The sequence below is a fragment of the Pelecanus crispus genome, chromosome 4, assembly GCF_030463565.1.
Source record: "Pelecanus crispus isolate bPelCri1 chromosome 4, bPelCri1.pri, whole genome shotgun sequence".
In the NCBI taxonomy this organism is placed as follows: domain Eukaryota; kingdom Metazoa; phylum Chordata; class Aves; order Pelecaniformes; family Pelecanidae; genus Pelecanus; species Pelecanus crispus.
This window is the reverse complement of record NC_134646.1, coordinates 77,356,548-77,379,529: the sequence shown is the minus strand read 5'-3', so window position 1 is coordinate 77,379,529 and position 22,982 is coordinate 77,356,548. Positions and strand designations below refer to the sequence as shown.

At 37.8% G+C, this 22,982-nt stretch overlaps 1 protein-coding gene across 1 annotated transcript in view; it reads left to right on the top strand.

Annotated features, from left to right (window-relative positions):
- The first annotated feature begins 1,573 nt into the window (after positions 1-1,573).
- The window catches only part of CFAP99 (cilia and flagella associated protein 99), a 59,343-nt gene continuing 37,934 nt past the window's right edge, over positions 1,574-22,982 (top strand). Inside the window, exons 1-4 of the mRNA XM_075709658.1 lie at positions 1,574-1,590; positions 2,065-2,192; positions 15,443-15,587; positions 18,497-18,591. Of these exons, the coding sequence (XP_075565773.1) occupies positions 2,073-2,192; positions 15,443-15,587; positions 18,497-18,591 (360 nt within the window). The 5' untranslated portion in view covers positions 1,574-1,590; positions 2,065-2,072. The remainder of the gene's footprint in view (positions 1,591-2,064; positions 2,193-15,442; positions 15,588-18,496; positions 18,592-22,982) is intronic.

Sequence of the window (22,982 nt, the reverse complement as noted above, 5' to 3'; positions counted from 1 at the left end):
AGCAGCAGCTGCTTGATCTGACCGAATTTTGCAGGGGGGCTTAGTTCAGCCTTCTCTTTGAGAAGGACAGGTTTCATCAGGGGAAATGGAACTGCAGCCTTTCTAGGCCAGGAACATAGGAGCAAATATAAAACCCGAAAGAATCTTTCAGGTCATTGAAACCAGTCCCTACGATTGTGGCCAGTCTTATCCTATGAAATTGCTTTCAAAATATCTCCAAGCTCCATTGTAAAATAAGGCTAAGTCAGGTTCTTACCTGCTTTAACTGAAATTCTACATCTGGTAATGGAAGAAAATTTCTACCATTTTGTATACAGTATAAATTTACATCATTTTTATATATAGCCGTTAGAATATTCTCCTAAATGGCTGTGTGGAATTAAAGGTGCATGTCGTAACACAAAGTGTTTTATTCCTCGTGTGTGTGTTTTAAAACGTTGATGTTAATAATAGCAGTTTGTTTAAATACAATCACAAGTGAAGTTCTTTGTATTAAGAACCTCTATATGTCCAAAGTTCTCAAGTCGTTACTATGTCTTAGTTTTCATATTCCAGTTTTTCGGTTTTAATGATTGTTATTTGGAGGGGAGGGGTGAATATCAGCATGTACAGAGCATGAGAGCTCAAACTCATTTCTACTATGCCAGAAGAAAAGACGTTTGTCACTGGGAGAGCTGTTGGAGCCTGAATTATGATTCAGCCTGAATGAGTACAGAGGTATTTCTCTCTCCCTTATCCAAAATCCCTTGTGAGTGTGAGAACCTTGGCAGGTACAGAGAAACAAATAGTGTTTCTCAGAGGATTGGAGAAACAGTGATTCCTCCTGTGACAAAGAGACACAGTAACACCTCTTTTTTTTTATTTGCAATCCCTAGTCATGGTCCAGCCCTGTCTTGCTGGACTGTTTCTTTTTTTTAATTGGCCATTTTGTCTTGATCGTACCAGGTAACTAAATGCCTATATTGAACATAATCACAGACAAACTCTTTTTTTCAGCGGTTTGAGATTAGTAATTAAAAGTGCTGTTTAGGCAATTGTTCTTGAGTATGATAGTGCTGAAAGGCAGGGTACAAAAACACTGTATCTGGAAATGTTATGATATCCTTTTAAAGCAAGAAATGAATTATCTTTACCACAGCGGGAATGAATCATCTTGATCAAGCATTCTTTTCTAACATAAGAATATGATGATATGTGAAATACAAGAACAATTTTCAAAAATGTATTTTTATTCTCACCAGGGAAAATTACTTCTGTGCTCGTATTTTCCCATTGCTAAACCAGATTAACGACTTTCAGCCCTGATCGTTACTATCATTGGTCTTTCATACACAACAACATGTGCATGTGTATAAGCAAATGAATTATAGTTCTTGTCATGTGAACATTAAAGTCTAGTTCTGCGAACTCTCATGCATATGAGTAAGACATCATTCGAGACAGATGTAATCCAGTAATTTCACAAACAAAGCATCAAGCATGAAAAGTACCCAACTGCTGTGCCTTCAGAAACCTTGACAGTGGCCTAGACTACTGATGTGTTGTCATCACTGCCCAGCTTGCTGACCAACACTGTCTCATTGCTTCCTGGTAATTCCTCTCTGTTCCTGTTCTTTTGTTGTTTTGGAAAAATAGACTGTTAGTAGCAACACGTGATAAGACTAAAGGCTAAAATTTTGCTTCCATTTGCATCTCACTGGGAAGAGCAATGTATTAAATAGGACCCGGATAGCACACATGCAAAAATTCGTGCTTTTCTCTAGTATTACCTTTAATTATATTTCGTCAAATAACCTGATACAGAAACCATTTCGGGTATCATCGTAAGGATCTTTTGAGACATTTGCAGAATAAGAAATATATAATTATGGCTTGTATTTTATTAACGTTTGTACTGTATTCGCATTTCTCCTGTTAGCTGCTCTGAGTAACTGTGATTTTGAAAGCTTGACCTAAATGTTCTCTTCTACATTACTGCAGTATATCTTCTCTATGAGCCTATCAACATACATTATGCTACAACTGAAGGAGGCATGAAAAATTAATGATTTACTATATTTATAGGATTCTCCATGGTGAAGATGGTCAGCAATGGAAAACATATTGCAATAATAGTCCAACAGCTTAACAAATTTAACCCTGAAAATCAGAGCGTGGAGGATTTCTTCAATGAATCAGCTAAGATGTTGCAGGTATATAAAGTTCCAGTTCATCTTACATAGCTTACTGTGTTTTACTAGCTGATTTTTAACATAAAGATAATCTGTTTTCTAACATGTTGTTGTAACTTCCATAGATTTTTCTTACAGTGACATTTTTCATTTATGAATAAAGTCCAAATTTCTTATGGTTATCACCAGAAAACAAGGAAGTAAAGATCAGAGACATTGAATAACTGCTTGGGTAGCCACAAAAGACAGGGAAAGCAACAGCTTCCTAATATGGATCTGACAATGATAGGAAAAGCTTCTCTTCCACTCCTGACTAGGCTGTTTTGTAGTTTCCTATCTCTTTTCCTCCTTCCAAATGGAAGTTTCTGTCAGCAGCACCCATTTTGCATACACGAATACAGTTCAGAAGCTGACTCACAGGATCAGGTGTTCTTGCTCTGAGGACATAAGTGAACATCAGAACGGTGAGATAAAGGGCAAGTGACAGTTAATCAACTACCTGATTTTTATCTAATACTGCAAGTAGCCAGTCCAAGAATTGCCAATATGCAGCTATACTGGCTGAAGCAGTCCTCATCCTTTCCTGACTATAGTCTGTCACCTCTTCCCATCTCTTTGTCCTCGGTGCCACCCTGACTTGTGCTGATGCAGCTACTGGATTGAATCAGCTTTAGAATATCACTAAGGGAAGACACTTCGGTGCATGCCATGTGTTAGCAAACTACATTGTCAGAGCCCTGATTCCACACTGCCATGTAGCTCAAGTGCTCATTTCCACTTCTGACAATAAGGTCTAAAATGCTGCTATTCCAGTTAGATAGTCTTGTACATTGATTTTGCATAAACACAAATGACTGCAAGAATATAAAACTATGGAGGTGTGATATGAAAATCAGAGGCTGAGGCAGTGGATCCATACACATCTCTTGGGTGTTTGCTTTCTTAAACAGTTTCCAGTCAGGCTCCTAGTTTCTGCCACTGCCCTCCTGCCTTGTAGTAGTGGCATAACTCTTTGTGCATTCGTATGCTGAATTATACCAGGGAACTGATCCACTTTCAAAATAATCATTTTTCACTGGGCAGAGAGCACGTAAATTCAGCTGCCACTGCTGCCAAAATAAATGCTTGTAAAAATTAATATTCAGATCATTGTTCGTCTCAGCCCAGGAAAGGTGATACAAAGGCAAAAGAAGCAGTAACTCCATTAGAGAAACATGAATCTTAAGTTTCATAATAAACCCTTTCAAAAGGGGAAGAACAGGAAGGATAGCTGATGCCAAAGATAAGGCAGAAATCTTTCTCTGGGATAGTTTCAGTTCATTTACTACATAATATTTTTGCTGTGAATTTATCCATAAAAGTAAAAAGTAAGATCTATGTTTATATAAAATTTGGCTCTGTTTCAGCACCAAGTGAGTGATTTATAATTCATCATGGAAAATTCACTTCTTTCTTTTGTATTTCATAATAGGCATATGATCCTAAAATACTGTAGCTTTTTTGTATACATGATTTCCAGGCTTGGCCACTTACCAATTAGCCTATATTAACTGACCCATGCAGAAACTTCCTTCAGTTTGCATCCTGATTAATGCCATCACTTTAAATCACAGACTAAATTCAAGCCTGTATGTCTCATGCTAGCAGCATGACAAATAGCAAACCTAGCGTTGTGTACTACTGACCAGACAAAAATCAGGAGGGTCAGATTCCAAGAGCACAAATCTAAATAATTGCAAGACACAGCTCTCTTTATTTATTTACTTAGGTATGCAATGTATCAGACTTGACTTTTCTACAAGTTACTATCTTCTACTCCATGAGACTTTTCTAATTGGTTAATTAGTTTTTCATCCCTTAAAAGTACAATCAGGTTCCAGTCATTATCAGCACTGTACGGTTCATTCATATTATGTATCTTTATTGTATTTGGATGTTTTATAGCCTTTATAATGGCTATAATTATAGCCTTCTAATATGATTCCTGAGGTGTCTTGTTTAGTTCTTTGATAAGCTGTTGATAACCTACATAACATATGCCTGTTAGCCTATTGTCCAGCTGTTTGTGGTTGTTCCTGGTGAAACCAACAATTTGGGGCTAGATTATTTCTCTCAAAATAAAAAGACAGCACGCACAGGTCATTCCAGAATATGTTTGAGGGAGTTCAGCACCCCAGTAGTGTCTCTGCCAGGCTGCGGGAGCCATTACAGATGCCAGTCAAGTGCAAGATTCTGGAGATAAGTAACTCTGACAGCCACACATTCTCACCTGAACTGCAAGGAGCAGATAGCAAAGCACATTTTGCAGAGCAAAGCCTCTGTCAGAATGAAGTAGGTTTCAAACAGCAATATAAATGCTTGTAGGAGCTGATCGCAAGTAAATAAAATTACTTGTTTGGAAGTCTAATAAATGAAACAAGGAGATGGGCACCCTTGGCTGATCAGAAATGGGGGATGACATCAGTAAAGAATAAGAGGTAACAGGTGGAATGGAATTGAGTTGTGAAGCATCTTGATAGCAAAGACAGGCAGCTTTCATTTTATGTGCTAGAATCAACCGTGAGATGCTAAGTGGAGTAAGTGGGTCAAAACAATGGAATAGAATCATAGAATCATCAAATCGTTTAGGTTGGAAAAGACCTTTAAGATCATCCAGTCCAACCATTAACCTAACACTACCAAGTCCACCACTAAACCAATTAAGGCTAGAGGAATAATTAATTTCATGTTTCCTGGCTTGGTGGCTGGATCATTTTTTAATGAAAGTAAAACTAGGAATCATTAACGTTGAAAAGGACCTCTAAGATCATCAGTCCAACCACCAACCCAACACCACCATGCCCACTAAACTATGTCCCAAAATTTCTTGAACATCTCCAGGGATGGTGACTCCACCACCTCTCTGGGCAGCCTGTTCCAATGCTTGACCACTCTTTCAGTAAAGAAATTTTTCCTAATATCCAACCTAAACCTCCCCTGGCACAGCTTGAGCCCATTTCCTCTCATCCCATCGCTTGTTACTTGGGAGAAGAGACCAACCCCCACCTCGCTACAACCTCCTTTCAGGTAGTTGTAGAGAGCGATAAGGTCTCCCCTCAGCCTCCTCTTCTCCAGGCTAAACAGCCCCAGTTCCCTCAGCCGCTCCTCATAAGGCCTGTGCTCCAGACCCTTCACCAGCCTTGTTGCCCTTCTCTGAACACGCTCCAGCACGTCAATGCCTTTCTTGTACTGAGGGGCCCAAAACTGGACACAGTATTCCAGGTGCGGCCTCACCAGCGCCGAGTACAGGGGGACAATCACCTCCCTGCTCCTGCTGGCCACACTATTCCTGATACAAGCCAGGATGCCGTTGGCCTTCTTGGCCACCTGGGCACACTGCTGGCTCATGTTCAGCCGGCTGCCTACCAACACCCCCAGGTCCTTTTCAGCCAGGCAGCTTTCCAGCCACTCTTCCCCAAGCCTGTAGTGTTGCAAGGGGTTGTTGTGACCCAAGTGCAGGACCCAGCACTTGGCCTTGTTGAACCTCGTTGAACCTCATACATACAATTGGCCTCGGGCCATCAATCCAGCCTGTCCAGACTCCTCTGCAGAGCCTTCCTCCCCTTGAACAGATTGACACTCCCACCCAGTCTGGTGGTCATCTGCAAACTTACTGAGGGTACAACTCAATCCCCTCATCCAGATCATTGATAAAGATATTAAACAAGACTTGTCCCAAAACTGAGCCCTGGAGAACACTGCCTGTGACCAGTCACCAACTGGATTTAACTCCATTCACCACAACTCTCTGGGCTCGGCCACCCAGCCAGTTTTTTACCCAGCGAAGAGTACGCCTGCCTAGGCCATGAGCCGCCAGCTTCCCTAGGAGAATGCTGTGGGAGACGGTGTCAAAGGCTTTACTGAAGTCCAGGTAGATGGACTAGCAGAACAATCTTAATGATTTGCTAGAGAAAGATTGGATTAGTTAAACCCAGGAAAGAGATATTTATTACAATAAAATAGAATATGTTGAGACACTACCTTAGATTTTTAGCCATGAAGTGATAGGTAAATACTGCTTGAAACCTGCTGTTCGAAAAGAGTGAAGAAGACGTGCACATAGAGTAGCTGTGATATCCTGGAAAGTAGTCTATGTGAAAAACAACCTCTGAAGTTATGGGCTTGACTGACAGGCAGGGCGGCAAATAGTACGACTCACTGAGGAAAGAAGTAGCATGAGAGCACTGAAGTTTTGTTTTAGCATTGTTGAAATTAAGCTGACAGCAACAAGGAAATGTCACAGAGAGAGGCCAGCATTTTAGACTGTAGTTTAGGGTTCTTATTTGTGTACACGATAAATGTGAATATGTTATGAAAGGAAGTCGGATTTAGTTCTAAGGGAGTGAGTCTGGAAGGCACAATCTGTCTTGATCAAAATATCCCTGTCAACCATCTACCAGGGGCATAAGACCATTCTTGTTGGAACCCTTACAAATTAAAGCAGTAAAAGTGTCTGGTGAAGGGAGGCACAGGAAAAGAAGTGAAAGTGGGCAAGCAAATATATGTTAAAATTAAGGACTTTACAATATCAAAATCTAAAAAAAGAAAGATGTATAAAATCCAAAAGGTCGAAGCTGTAGGGTGAAAATATACCAGCCACTGTGAATAACTTGCTTTGTAAATGAGAGCAAAAAGTAACTGGTAGATTTCAGTATTAGATCTCTTACTAAGTATAGAATCGGTCTTTGTTGAATATTCTGCTCAAAATCCAACACAACATTTCCATTGGTTTCACTGTGCTGCTGCGAGGGTGACACAGTCCAGAGGTTTGTGTAATAACTCTTCAGCAAGATTTTGTTCTTAATCTCTAGATGCTCTAACCTTACTTACACGTAAGGTTAGATAAATAATTAAAACAAAAGCCAAAATATGTGATTGTGTGAAATAATAATAGTATATTTTGCTCTTTCATAAAGACTGTGTAGAAATTTTTATATTTTGGCAGTTCACAATGGTTGGAAAATGGCTGTACTGTAGAGGTTTGGAATACTCTGCTAGCCAAATATTGGGCAGATGGAAGAGAAAGATAAACTGGGTTCTGTTCTAAGCTCCATCATCTTTCTATCCCTGTCCTTTCTCTTACTCACCCTCAAACTTACTTGCCCAGGTCTCTTCATTTAACCTGTCCCAGTTCCATCTCTTCAAGTTGTTGATTCCAGTGCTATTGTCACTGTCCAGCAAGTCCTGCTCGCCTCTTTGGTTTTGTTCTGCTCACTTCCAAGTTCTTGCACATTCAGTTCCAGTCTCTACCGTACCTAAATTGAATCAGCAATGTCTCTCTCTTCAAACGGAAGCCCATGAGAGGCAGATGTCACAGAGAAGATAGGCGAGACAGACCCTCTTCTATCAGTTTGAGCTCCCAGACTGACCCAGCATGGCTTGTCGCAGTCTCATCCTGCACTGTAGTGAAAGCTGTGCTTGCCCTGGGCTGGGGATGGTAAGGGCACACAGAATCTTCAGGGAAGCTTACTGCTACAGTATAAATTCACAGAAAACACATGCAAATGGGTATTTTTTGCTTGGCAAAATGTGTGGGGATTTTTGTAAGAAAACCAAAAGGCCAAATTTGTAAAGCACTGCTTGACCCCTGTGTGCCTCTTTGAAAATACATCCCTAGGTGTTTCCCTGCATTTGATTTGGAACTATTTACTATTTCCAAATAGCTAGTTAAAAACCTGAATATTTGACAACATGCTATCAAATATCAGTTCCTTGTATCAGACCATGTGAGCTGCTCTCCTCTTGTTCCTTTTGAATAGCATGGGAGGGTATCCATTAACTTCAACAGGAGCAGAAGCAACCTCTTGATTATTATTATTATTATTTTTATTTCTTAATGCATCTTTATAATTTTATTTAAATATCAGTGTTCCCATCTGAACATATTATTTCATTGTAGGAAATCTTGTCTCAAGCTTTGAAATAGAAATCTGTTTGGAAAACATTTGGGTGTACAGTCTGCTTCCAAGTATATTCCAGAGCGACTGCCCAAAGTCAGAATCATTACTCTGTATGTATATTGGTGGAAATGAGATAAGTAGTTGGCCATCGTTATTTATAGAGAAATGATGGCAGTAGATACTGCTATCAAGAGTTGCGTTTTTCTAGCTGTATGTGGGATTTAGCTTTACACAGTCCATTTACAGTAACAGTGGCCACACATCTAATCTCTGTGCACTGCTTTGAAAAAGCACCCATCTTTCCCTGGATTTTTGCAATTGAGGTAGATCAAGCAGATAACTTATCCAATAGCCATTGGGATACATTTTTTCTTTTTCACTTATTGCACTTTGCAACCACTCAGTATTTCAAGGTAAAAATAGGGAATCAGAAAATTAGTACTAAAGGAATAGAAAGTGAATTTTAAAGAGCAGAGGTAAACCATTACTTGGACAGTAGTTCAGGTCTGTGAACCACTGTATGTATAAAGATGGAATCTTCTTTTGATGTGATGGAAATGTATAAATAAATTGCCGAGTGTCAGGTAGTTAATAGCATTCAAAACCAAGGTGTCAAGAGAGAACATAATCTCTACAAGGCCACTGAGGAAGCAAGAGAGAAAGACATGTTCCAGTCTCAGTTCCTATCTTCCAACTCCTAGTTCTTCTTCCAACTTCTATATACAAGTGGAGTTAGGGAAACTCACTGATTATTAGCCTCCTGTTTTTAGAGAAATGCAAATGAAATATCGTAAGGATTTTTAATTCTTGAATAGTGGGAGATAAATAACATGGTTTCCTCTAATTAGAATGTTATGATCAAAATTAGCCTAGACGAGATTCTGTGTTAAACTCAGAAATGTTGTACATTTTATTTCTGCAACATGTGAATTTGACATCATAAAAAGAATTTCTATTTGTTGTTCTCAGTGAATGATCAGACTTGGTTTTCTTCCAAGAAGAAAATTACACTTTGACTTGTAATTCAGTTATTTACAATCTTCATGTTTATTGTATTGTAAGTTATGATGTTTATAACATAATATTGGACTTGTTTTTCACTAAAATATTTTCAATAAGAACATAGGTTCATTAGTAATATGATGGGTGATTCCTAGTTGCAACAAACAAGCCTTCACCTTCAATCATGAAGAATCATATTATGTCTCTCAAACCTCTTAAAAACAAATAATAAGTGCAAATAAAGGCTTTTGCTTCAATGTTGTGACTTGGTTGCTATTAAAACAGAATTAAATTTGAATTATCCTAACACATTAACTTAAAATAATTCTTTAAGTCTATCTCAGTTGTTTAAATTATTAGTATTCAAATTCAAATTTACATCTCTATTTCTATTGTTCTTCATTTGAATGCCAGACTTCTCCTTGTTTATCTTCCTAAATGCTTTTTACTACTCCTTTCATCAGACTGATGCCCTCCAGATAATATCTTTGTTCTTGTGTACTAAACCCCCTTCTTTTTATTAAGTATTATTCAATTAGATCTATCAAAAATGATCCATATCCAGAGTGATCCTTCATCCAGTGTATATTGTACATAAGGATATCATTTCATCAGACCATTTATAGAACTGAACTGTTCTATACTGGACTGTACAAAACTATAGTTTTGTACCTAACTGAAGCATCCCAGGCATTTTTTCTTCCTTGTGACTGTTAGAATAAAGCTTTTGCTATGATAACAAGAGACAGATTTCAACACAGAAGTTACCATGCAATGTTTGTGCCTTTCTCTGTGCAAATAACTCAGTTTATTTTCAGTGGAATTATTTGCTTCAGTTAGAGTTGCAGGATCAGACCGTCATATTGACCTTTATAAATCCCATCTACTGAAAAGCTTGCTTCTGTAAAATCAGAAGTGCCACCCCAAATTCACTGTTATACTCCTTCATCCCTCTCATGTTGATGGCAAGATGAACCTGTTTATGAGCTTTCCATTTCGCAAGAACATGGTGTAATTTGGCATAATTCTTCATAGTTCTCATTTTTGTTGGTTCAGCTGTGTGTCTCGCACATGCCCACTCAACTGTGAGTAAAATCCCCAAATGTCAAAAGTCATAGATTTAATTTTAAATATGAAAATAATGTAATACAAGATTATTTTTATATATGTGGTGAAAAAGAAATCCTACTACATTATACAAATCTAATTTGTGTTATTAGTTACTGACATAAATGCAGATTAGGATCTTTCTAAGGTAAAGATGGAATCTGATTTTTCTGCAATGTCCTGCTCATGTGATTTAGTATTAAGTACAAGGGAAAATAACATTAACCTCTTCAAGATGGTCAGCATTATCACATGAAGACGAAAATGCTAACTTCTGACTGCAACATAGACTGTAAGTAGTAGAAGCAGGACGTTCTCCTGCTTATATTCTAAGATCCCAGGGTTTTCTTCTCCCATTGAAATTACTGGAAGCATTTTCACTGACTTCAGAGGGAAAGAGGATTGGGTTCTGGTGACTGATTCAAAACCCAGTGAAGTCAACAGGAATATTTTCTTTGATTTCCACAGTGTTTTGATTAGACCCTTGCAGAAGACTAGCACTGATATCTGAAGCACTATAAATTAATCGGACTGCATCTGCAAAATGTGCATATTCTGCCTAGAAGTAGACAAGTTCAGTACATAGTATTATTCAGTTCTCTCAGGAGGTGAAAGCTATTTCATCTTTTAATCAAATATTATCTTCTTTCTAAAATGCTTGTTTCACCTTAAACTAAATCCTTGTCCTGAGAAAGGGGGTTGGGCTAGATGACCTCTAAAGGTCCCTTCCAACCCAAAGCATTCTAAGCATTCTATGAAGTCTCAAACAGGTCATGGCTGGTGTTCCTTTCATTCCTTCTCTCCAGAAACAAGAGCTTTTCTTTCACTCCTTACCCATCCTTTTCTGATCTCTCTGGCCCTTAAACAGGTCTTATTGTAACCATCTTTATTACCCTACACCTACAGTGGCAAAGTTTGCTTTTTGCAGCTACTTCTCCATTTAATTCTTGTACTAACACATGTTGAAAGTTGTTTCTGTACAAAGTCCTATAATTAAGCTTTCTTACACAGTCTGTTCTCTCCTTGAAGGAACTTGACTTGTTCCCAGCTACAGCTAAGTATCAGGGAGCAAGGAAAATATGTCCATGGAAGCAGGCTAAGGGCATTAGGGATTTCTCAAAAGGGGGTGATAACGCCAATCAGCACATATTCAGACAAGTGGCATCTTTTTCATAGGATCATTCAGGATAATTTCAGACAGGATAATTCTTTTACAACTTGAACACTTGGGAATCAGAAAAAGCTGAAATTCAATGCCATAGAGAGAACACTTTCAGATATTTGTGTTGGAATGACATTGTGAACACATATACCTGTATTTTACTTATATCCAGTGCAGCCATTGGTCAACACAGTAATATATAGGCTTCCAAGCATTAAAAATATAGGACCATCCAGTATTCATCTACCATAAACTTACATTTTACACAACAATACAAAAAATTTAATAAGAGAGAGAGGTTGTTTCCTGAGTGTAGAATAGGCATATTGTTCAAGATCTGTTTTGTCTTCTGATAAATTTCGATATTCGGTGCAACAGAAGATGATAGCTGAATGTGTTACTTTCACCGGTAAATTATCTGGCCTTCCTCATGCTGAAGGACTCACCCAGCATACTTGAAAACATAGCTAACTGCTAGTTGTTTCAGAGAAATACATGAAGTAAAGTATACTTGAAAAGGTAGGAAGATGGTCTGATGGACAGAACAAAGGCTCACAAATTAGCATTTATTAATTCTTTTCTTGTTGCCTCCAATGACTTAGTGTGTCGCCTGGGGCAAATCTCTTATCTGCTCCATACTGTAGTTCCTGCATTTGCAAAATAGCATTAGCCAAAAGGAATCTCATTAACTGCAATTAATGTTAGTAAAGTGTTTTGAGAACCTCATACAAAAGGTTCTATAAATGTACAGTCTGTCATCATATTGTACTCTTTCAGGATCATTTGATCCACTTCTGAAATACATCCCACTGACATAAAATACAACACAAAGCCACACAGAAAGAATGCACTTAGGAATTAGTGCCAGAGGTGACACCTACCTGACATACTACTTTCCCAAAGCAATTATGATTTCAGATATACAGATAAACTGTAAATAGCCTTGATGAAATTTGTTGAGGACACAATGCACCTTCTATGCAGAGAGTATCCTAACTGTTTTAAAACATTGGCTCAGGTTTTGTTTCACTAGATTATCAGCAAGGCTTAACCGACAACTGGCTCACCTTTGAGATTTCTTATCCAAGTACTGATCCTGCCCAGTCTTGTTTAGTTTATTAGGAGTTCTGATGAGATCACTTCCTTAGATGACACAGCTGCAGGCTGCTTAACTATTCTCAATTTTTATATGTAGAAGCGGAACACTTAGTACCATTTGTAACTAAAAGCAGATTCAATTGGTAATACTTCATGACAAGAATTTTTGGCCTGTGGTCCACAGAATTACCAATCAGTACTGATGTTCTGGGACACAGTTGTCCCCAGGCTGCACCTCCTGTCACCTTGTTGCTTAGCTTGAGGCCATGTAGTGGTTAGGTACTTTCTTGCTCAAGGAGTAAGCAAGAGTAAGCACGTATTTCTGCGTTTGTCCTAACAACTAACTTCTGACTTGTTAACTCAGAACAGTAAAAGAAGTAGAGTAAATGTAAATAATACGATTGCATTTTTGTGCTGTAGTCTGAACTGTATAGGAGATATGATTTGGGCACTGGTGTCATCTTGTTATCTGTTTATCTACTTCTGGTCATCTCTCCAAAGTACATTTGAAAAGCACTGGTTTGTTTTAGCACTTTATACATGTATGATATAGCAAAGTACTCAGAAGGTGAACGCAAAGATTCTAATCAAATAAAGATCTTGGAAACAATTTATATTCTAGCTTTCTAGCAGAGACAGTTGTGAGCGTTTTTGTTGGGCTTGCTTCCAAAGGGCTTGTCCAGTTTTACTATGGACTTTCTGTTCATCAGCATCATTCACCTTTTGTGGTGAATTCTCAGATATCTCATATCAAATATGGGATATGTATTTGAACATTTGGTGGGGGATTAGATTTCTGGATTTTCCTTGTCAGTTTTATGAAAGAACTTCTATAAATCTTCATCCAGAAAAGGTATATTTAGAATGGACTGTGTGCCTCACAAGAATTCTCAGTTCTTAGCAAGATGGAGTCCGGCCTTCCCAGAAAATTAATTTTTATTGCATATTTTCAGATGCGTTCAGTCTCTTTCCTCTACTCTTCCATTTGTGTCCATCCTCCACCTAAGCCCAACAGTATCTCCTGTTTTCCCTTACCCTTCTTTTCACTCCTTTCTCTGTGCTCCTTTGCCACCTCACTCTTAGTTGGCTCCATTTTCCCAAATGCATTCCCCTTTATCTTTCTCCCATCTCAACTGCAACCTGTTGGTTCTTCTTCCTCTGGAACCCTGATTAAGAATGTAGGTGATATCCTGCGTATCCGCGCTCAGTCTCTAGAGCTGCCCAGCAGACTTTGTGAAGCTTCCATGTCTCCATGTAATGATTAGATTGGTTACACTCTGTTTCTTCTTACCCAACATATCTGGGTCACAGAATATATTCAGAGTCACATCTGATTACTGCAGTTATAGAAATAAAATTTTTCTATCATTTTAACTATTATTAGCCTTAAGGACCTAAAAACCTCAAACTGACCTTGATTCTGTTTCTGTATGTGCATCATTAGTAATATTGTCTATTACAGTCCTGCCAGAGAGGTAGTCAGATGTATTAGTGTAATCCCAATGGCAGTAAAGAAATTAAAAGGATGTATGTAGGTGTAATTTTGCCTGCATACATGTGTGTGTGTAGAAGCATATGTAAACTTATATATGTATATGGAGGCACTATTTTTTTCTAGTGATGATGCACAAATTGGAAGAAATGAAACCTGGCTTTTGAGCAGGAGTAAGTAAAAAAGAATTATGCTTACTCTGAATGACAACCTGAGAAAATACACTTGGAATGCTTCTGCATCATTTTCTACATTTAAAAATTAGAACTGTAATTTTAAAGTTTTGCCTTGTATTTACTGAGTCTCAAAATCCTATATAGTGTCATGCATCAGGAGACTCACATAGTTCCTTCCAGCAGCCTCTAATAATACTGTTAAACTAGAAATGAGTCACATTAGGGAAATAAAGCGATCAAGATGCTAGCAGATAGCCTACTAGACAAGGTAACTTCTGATCTGATATACTATTGCAGTTCAATTGTTCCCATATCTCAGAGCTGTGGGAGAGGTCATATATCACATGTGGACTACCTGTTTTCAGAAGATGCACTTAGCTTTTTTCTTGGCTTCTTGGTTAACCTGCTTAAGTCGAAGAATCATTATTGTTTGTCATTTTGTCACAGTGTGGCTGTCCTTTTTCAGTTCATGTAATAAAAAACTCTTCGGGGCCTCAGATTTTATTGCGATGTTTTAAAGGTGGTTCTCACTCGAAGTTTCTCTCATGTAATAACAGATATTCCATAGGTAATTTATTATGAGTGAAACTCTCTGTAAAGTTCAGGAACATTCAAACTTTTTAAAGGAATTATGAGGTAGGATCCAAATGGTGTGCAGTGGGCATCTGGCCCTCCTTTTTCTGTTCTCTTGAGGTATTGCATGAACATTGCGAGTGACCGAGAGCACAGCTGGATAAGAAACGCAGTCTGCTGCATTAACAAGAATCCTGGCACTCACATGTTTAGTTTAAAATAGTCATATTCTCCAATATTAGGTTACAGTATCAGTTGAGTCTTTTCCATAATCCCTGTCCAGCTTCTCCCCTCGATTTAGTCTCCCCAGGTAGCACAGACTTCACCTACAGAGAACAGGTTTCCTACGGGAAAAGCAAACTCTTACTGAAACTCTTATACTGTTGAGTAAGTTAATCATTGCTTATAGCTGAGAGACTTCAAATTTTCTTTGCAATAACTGTTGACATTCACATATCAAGGCCTTTTAACTAAATGAGTATGTCAGCAGATGAACTGAAAGTTTAACTATGGGGAAGTTTACATTTTACTTAACAAGGACCATTAATTTGTTAGGACTGCCCATATTTGATAGTATTAGAAGTGCATCAGCCCTACCAAAGGCACTGCTGTTCGTTTTTCATGTTTTCCAATTACTTCAAAAGGATTGTACTTCTTTTTGTACACAATTAACATTTTCTTTCCAGAATACATTAATCACTGTTAATTTTGTATCTCTGTAGACTCTTAATGTGACAGAAGAAAAATTTGTGTTGGATACACTAGCTGGATGCATAGAATATAAACCTTTATTGGACGTAGTAGTCAATGCCTTTTTTGTTCGGGATGGGAGATACTGCCTGATTTCTGAGCGTAATCTCTATGTAGGTAAGTTTTCTTTAAAATACCAAATATGTTTACCACAAAACTTTAAAAAATATTATTTTACTAATGTAAGCCTTAATATTATATTACATCTGAAGCACTGTCATTGTGCCCAGTGCAGCATGAAATACAGGAACTTTTCCAATGGCCTTATGATGTAAAACCTAAATCCTGAAATTGTTATTTAGTCTGGACTCTCACAGGCTTTAACTGGAATTTTACCTTAAGAAAGTTCTGCAGAATGTGCCTTCAGATTAGGTCCCATGCAGATGGAAAAAAGGATTGGTGAATGGAAGAAGTATCTTGGAAGTTTAGCCATCACTTTAAAAAATGTTCTTCAGTGATTTCCCTTTATTCTCTTCTATGCAACCTAGTACCTATGCCATTCAGATATGAAATTGTATAACAAAGCTCTGTCTGCTGAGGAACACAGCATGTCTCAAAGTATGAGCATATGATTGTCTCTACCCATACATGGGTTTCTTCATTACTGACCATCACAATGACATAAATAGACTTCTGTCTGTCTCCATGAGTGAGGTCAATTATTTTCCTTTTATTAGGTACTTGGTTAGAATGTGTTACAATGCAACTACATCTGATAGTGTCAGCTAGTTAATCAGAGTAGTTACTACTCCCAAAGTTATTTCAGGCATTGAGAAGTACATTAAAAAGTAACTTAAAAAATATTTTATGCTATGCATTTAATACACATATACTGAGGTTGATTTATTAAGTCCCTAATTAAGTTGGAATCACAAATCGCACTGGCATTGGTTCTCTAAGTCAGATATGTTCTGAAGCTTTGTGGGTACTTTGAAAAGACTAGGCAATTTAATTGAAAGTGGTTGAAAAAATCAAAAAAATATATCTAAGTATATCTACATTTTATGGTTTAAAAGCTATTAAATTTTTATGGCAATTCTGGTTGCTTCTGTCACAATCTGGAAAGGTATAGAAATCTAAATCAAATAACGAACGAAAGGGAACCTAAACTGTCAAGGATTAAATTAATAGTATATTGAGTTTATTCTAAATGGTAATGCTTCATTGTCTCCATTTCTCCAAAGCCATGTTTTTCAGTGTCTGGGGCACATATATTATACCTTTAAGCTGAGTGTTGCTATAATTGGATTGTCAGGACTGGTCCACTCAAAAGCCTCCATTAATCATAGGCAGAGGGTAGGCCTCGGAAAATTTTCCTTTATCAACAAGTTGAGAGTCTAAGGTCATTGGCTTACATTTTTTTAAGCTGCTTGTGATTCCCTTTGCCAAGCTGCATTGACACTTAAATGATAAAAGCTGCTTATAAAGGCTGTTGCTATGTGTGAGCAGATCTGAATTTAATAAAGCTTGTAGGAGATAAATGTATATTCTACTAAGACTGCTTAAATATTTTGCTATGCTAAAGCACAAGATTGAAGCCTAACAATAACACTGAGTTGGCTGCAGCACATGGGTCAGAATTTACTGATTTTATCATTACTGTTTGGTGGCAGCTAAAATACTGCAGTGCAAGTGAAGCCTGATTGATCAAAGTGAAAGCTGATACAGAAGCTCATGAACTTTACAGGTCTGCAAAAAGCTCACAGCACTGACTCTGCCTTTTCCTGTATCAAACTGCATACTTGCAGGAGTATCCCGTAGAGGGTGGGGCAAGAATCAGATTTGGATTTCCTAGAGAATTTCACAATTTAAAAACTTGGGTTTATTCTAATTCAGAATAAAAACAGAGATTACAACACTCTCTGCAAAATGGTCACTTGCAAAAAAAAAAAAAAAGAAAATAAATACTAGAAATATGAGATTTTTTGTATAAAACCTTTGTTCTGTATAATAATCTATGATTTTGGAACAGAAGAATAAAAGCTATGCTCTCTGAAAACATTAAAAACAGAGTATGTTGAAAAATTAACTATCAAAACTTTCTTTTATGTCTTCTTCACATTACCTTTTCTCAGAATAAGCTTGCTTACACTGAAAATTTTGGTTACACTGAAAGAGAGCTGTTTCCAACAATGTAATATGGTCAGAAACTTTTCAGTCATGTCTCTCAGGAGCCATCTGACTCCTGTTCTCCCTGCCTTGTTGCCAGACTAACAGAGAATTTCACAGACAGAATATGCAGATATTTATTGTATAAGCTGGTTCTACTACCCAAAGAAACAGGCTGCCCTTTTTCTCATCACTGGCCACTCATTCTCACCCCTATGTCATACCTTCTCTTGAGTTAGAACTTGTCTTTAGCAGCCATCCAGTGAACTGATCGAGAAAGTGCTTCAGGTTAAAATTCACAGTCTGGTTTAACTTGGCTGTGTGGGTGACTGTATTTGCCCAAGAGAAGAAACACCAGGAAGTAAAAGGAGGGGGTGGGAACAAGCAATAGCCGTTGACAGAGCTGCTTATTTTAGTGCTGATGTTGGCATAACAAAATGACTGTGAAATCATGGCAAGATCTTACCTTCAGCCTTACGGGATTCCAAACGCTGCTATGGTAGGTCTCCCAGTTCTGCAAACAGGTATTTGCAGGCACCAAAAGGACCCCTTTGAATGATTTCAGATAGCTACAACTGCTTTACATGTTTTGTGTAAGTGGCCAGATCCTCAGCTTTTAGAAGTTCCATGAAATTGTGTGGATTTGTACTAGCTTGGATCTGACTCATGAAAGATAATTAATCTGTATGAACCACAGTATAGAGTCATGATGCTAATAATGAACACAGGATTAACATTGTAGTATAACTTCATATTACAATTTCTCATTGTCAAGCATTATATTGCCCAGTTAGATAAACAATATTAAATACTATTTAAAATTAAAGTAAGAGTCTAAATCTCAGAGTATGCTGAGTATAGGATATAGGTTTATTAGAATTTCCTGCTGCATTTTAAATGTATGTATCTTTCGATAGTTGTTTGTTATCTGGCTACTTTTCAACTAGAAGAGGTTGGTCTTCAGCACTTCAGCAGAATTGTGAAATCTCTGAACACTGCAAAAATGCAAAAGGTAATGAAAGTACAAAACATTTTTTGAAAAATAATTAATGATCTCTTAATTGTATTTCATTAACCAGATGGCTTTTCTTAACTTTCAGGATAATTTATATTGAGAAATTAGTGTTACTTTCTGTTTAAATTCAGAAATTAAATTAGTATTTTGTCGTCGCAAGAACCTTCAATTTCTATACTTACACAATGACTATCTCATATTCAGTCAAAGATCAAGTTAAAATGTATTTTATATAATCTGAGAAGGTAGAATAATCAGACGATTTACAGTTCATGTGATTTACAGTTGTCCCTGTTGCATACTCATACTTGCATGTGCATACTTGGATACTCACTCTTGGCTCTGCTCACATTCTTTGACTTTAGGCAGGAGATTTTTCCATATCTGTTGAAACTTGCAGTTCCTGCTGATTAGTGTTCTTTTTTCCCTGAACAATCCACTACCACTTTGATTATCAAGCCTATTGTCTTTCCATTGTTTTTTCTCCTTCCCAAAAAACAATTGCTCATTCAAGCTGGTGAAGGGTCTGGAGCACAGGCCTTATGAGGAGCGGCTGAGGGAACTGGGGTTGTTTAGCCTGGAGAAGAGAAGGCTGAGGGGAGACCTTATCGCTCTCTACAACTACCTGAAAGGAGGTTGTAGTGAGGTGGGGGTTGGTCTCTTCTCCCAAGTAACAAGCGATGGGATGAGAGGAAATGGGCTCAAGCTGTGCCAGGGGAGGTTTAGGTTGGATATTAGGAAAAATTTCTTCACAGAAAGGGTAGTCAAGCATTGGAACAGGCTGCCCAGAGAGGTGGTGGAGTCACCATCCGTGGAAGTGTTCAAAAAATGGGTAGATGTGGCACTTGGGGACATGGTCTAGTCTAGTCTACCCTTGATTGGTTTAGTGTGGACTTGGTAGTGTAGGTTAATGGTTGGACTGGATGACCCTAAAGGTCTTTTCCAACCTAAACGATTCTATGGTTCTATGATTCTATTTGGAGCTATGCATGTACCAATTACCCCATTACAACATACGCACAATTGACCAAACCATTGCTGCCAAATGGAAAGCATGACAACAAAGTTGTTCTTGCCTTTTCCTTTCTGGAGTCACAAATTTGGGTTTCGCTCCATAACTTGTTTGGTAATTTTCATTAAATTTGTAGAAATATAAGTATCTTCTGCTTCTCTTTGAAAATGGTTGAAAGTGCTGATTGTCTTAAAAGCTATGTTGTAAAGAGAGGGAGAGGGATAAACTGAGCAGCAATACTTTCTCGTAAGCCCTGTTTTCTCAGGTAAAGGCTAAAAATTAACTTACTGGTGACACAGCATATGTAAACTTTGATCATCCAAGATGTTTCAAAGCATAGTCCAAACACAGCATTTGAATAATAAATGTGGAATTCAAGAGAGGCAAATTTTAGTAATTCATACACAAAGGGCTAAGGTTTATCCTTATACTGATTACTTTGAATGTTCATGTGGATGCCAGTGTCTCTTTAATGAGTACAGTTGCTTTGTAATATGTAGGGAGAGAGTAGGCTAGGTTGTCTGCATAACGTTTTTAGAAACACTCTACTCACTTTGTTTTGGTGGGCTTACTGTGGAATGTTTTTTATTAATTCCACTCAGAGACAAAAATCATATATTTCATTAGCTGTTAGAAAGAACAGAGAAGTGGCTGGAAGAATTATCATAATCTGGTAGACAGACAAATCACTCTGTCTAAAATGCTCTCCCAGCCCCTTCTTTGGTAAATGTCTTAGACACAAGCCACTAGATTGGATGCATCTTGAGCTCATTCAGCTAGCAACACAATTGTCCCACTTCATGCCAGTTATCTCTTGTTGATTACATTCACCTAGCTTTATATGGCTTAAGTGTCAGTGCCCTGATGTTCTATTTCAGATAATATCTCCTTCCTTGTCTGGAATAACTCTTTTCTGATAGGGAAGTGCTGCATTATGCAATGGTCTGCACCTGCTACTTTTTTTTCTGTAGATGTAACTTTGTTTGCTTAAGTGTCTTATCAGATCCTCATCACCATGGCACCTAGGTTTTCTTCTCTTGCATTAGAAGAGCTTCTTTGTCTCCAAAGTGATGCTAGATTATATTAATGCACCTGCAGCAGAGGATTTAGAAGCAACATTTGGTCCCCCCAGCAACAGAGACAAAACCAGAAGCAGCAAGGAAAAAAAAAGCAGAAGGCATATCTGCAGCCTTAGCAACAGAAGTTGTCAGAAATTTGGAGTTCTCCTTCAGGATGCTGACCTGTAGATTTTGCCTGATGACTATTGTCTCTGAGTTCAGTTGAGATGCAGAAAAATTATTCACATATACCTACTTAGAATAGATTTACTTTAATTAAAAAGTAAATTTTTCTGCACATCACAGGCTGAATGGAATTTTCTTAATCATGCAGATAAACCTTACTCAGATGTATAGTCTTCATGAAAATAAATGGACTATTTAGTTGAATGAGATCGACTTGTGTGAGTAGACCTTTCTCTTAAAGGACTGCATGATGGAGTCCATTCAAATCAAAGTCACAGTGTTTCCCTATGATTGATGCGTTCAAATATTTTCATTTAGGCAGAATATCCAGGCAGAATAATAATGCTACCTCACTAACACACGTTCATCTGCTTGAACAGAAAATCATAAAATCTCATTCTGTAATGTTAACAGTACATGCAAAAATTCTTTATGGTTGTATAATTACAGAGCCATAAGATAAAACCCAATTTTGTAACTTTAGTGTGATTGTTCTTCTAAGAACTTAGCTATGCATTGCTAGCTCAAGCCTATTTTTCTGTTCTATTATTCATGCATGTTGTTCTTTTATATTTTTTGTAAAATTTAAAGGTTTATATGTTAGAGAAAATACACCATTGAAATAAAAAGTTGAAGTAAACAGCTTTATAATTTCATAATTGCCTTGTAAAAAATGCAAAACAACTAGTGTTTTCTTTCTAGCATTCAAGAACCTGTTTTGTTCTGTTTCTGTTCTGATTGCTTCTAACAGCAGTGAAGTCCTTTATAAAGAAATTCTGAGATCTGCAAAGGAAAATCACTATGTACAAACTGGGTATTGTAATTGCTATTATGATGAGGTAGGAATGGTAGGATAAGATCAGCCTCATGGTGGACTTAAGGACAAAAAAAGTCCAAGTTGGATCAGACAATGGCAGAAGGACCTGAGACCATGCTAGGACCTTTTTCTCTACACCTTTACCCCAGGATTCTCAAAATAGAGTTGCCCATTACAATTTCTTCATTGGAAAGCCTTCTTAAGAGCTTCTTGCCTTCCTCTTCATTTCTCTGTTGCAGTTGAAAGGTACAACCCTACAGGTGATTGAGCGGGCATAGCTGAAGAACTAAACTGCAATAAGAGGCAAAGAATCAGCAGATGAAGAGAGGAGTGGACAGGAACTTCCTTGATTGCATTTGCTGCTACAGCAAATAGTTGTTGGTGTGTACAGCCAAAATAATAGCATTCTCAGGTAGTGGCTGATCTGTATGGAGAAACAGAACCTGCTGTTCCTTGCAGTTACTTCCTTAACTCAAGAGTCAAGAGCTCATGTTGTGAATGTAAGGATTTCAGCTCTGCAAATGACTATGTGGATGTAAAGATGATACCAGATGAGGAAACTTCCCATTTTTTATTTGCTTTTTAGAAATCTATACAATCCCACTGTGTAAAAATATGTTAAGAATATTAGCAGGGCACATTCAAATTCTCAAAAGCAAGGTATTAATTTAGCCCGCCTGTAAAAATGCATTACAAAACAGTCTTTAATTATACACACTTGTCCTACTACAGCCAGAGTACATTAAAATAGTAAAAAATGGGTACAATTCGTTTCTGGTGTTAATCCACCACTTCTAGAAGGGATATGAATCTCAGTTATCATGCTCTGTGAGTAGAGAAACTCTCAGAACACTCAAGACAGAAGAGTAAGCAGAATAATGCTGTTACCAAAATGACTGTCCAGTAACTTCTCTAAGGACATTGGTAGTGGTAACATCCAAACAGAAATCTGTGAGAAATTCAAGCCTCATTCTGCTGCTATAAAAGCAACAACTGCTGATATTGGGGTTGCCACCTGTGTCACGTGGCCAAAGACAAAAGAGAAATATAAGAGATATTTCCTAGCAATTCAGTTCTCAAAATGCAAAAGTTTCTGTTGTTAAGAAATGAAATGTGCTATGGCTTCATGGGTCTTACTTTGCCGACATTCGCCATCTGTGATATGGATTATCAAAACCAAGAGTGTGGACTTTGGCCCAGGCAGACTCTGGTCAGGAATGATGTCTGGTAATCCTGCATTGCCATTTGCAATCCCTGCATTGCCTGGATAACCATTCCAGGGCTGCATTCAAAGCCTTCTGTAGCATGATGCATA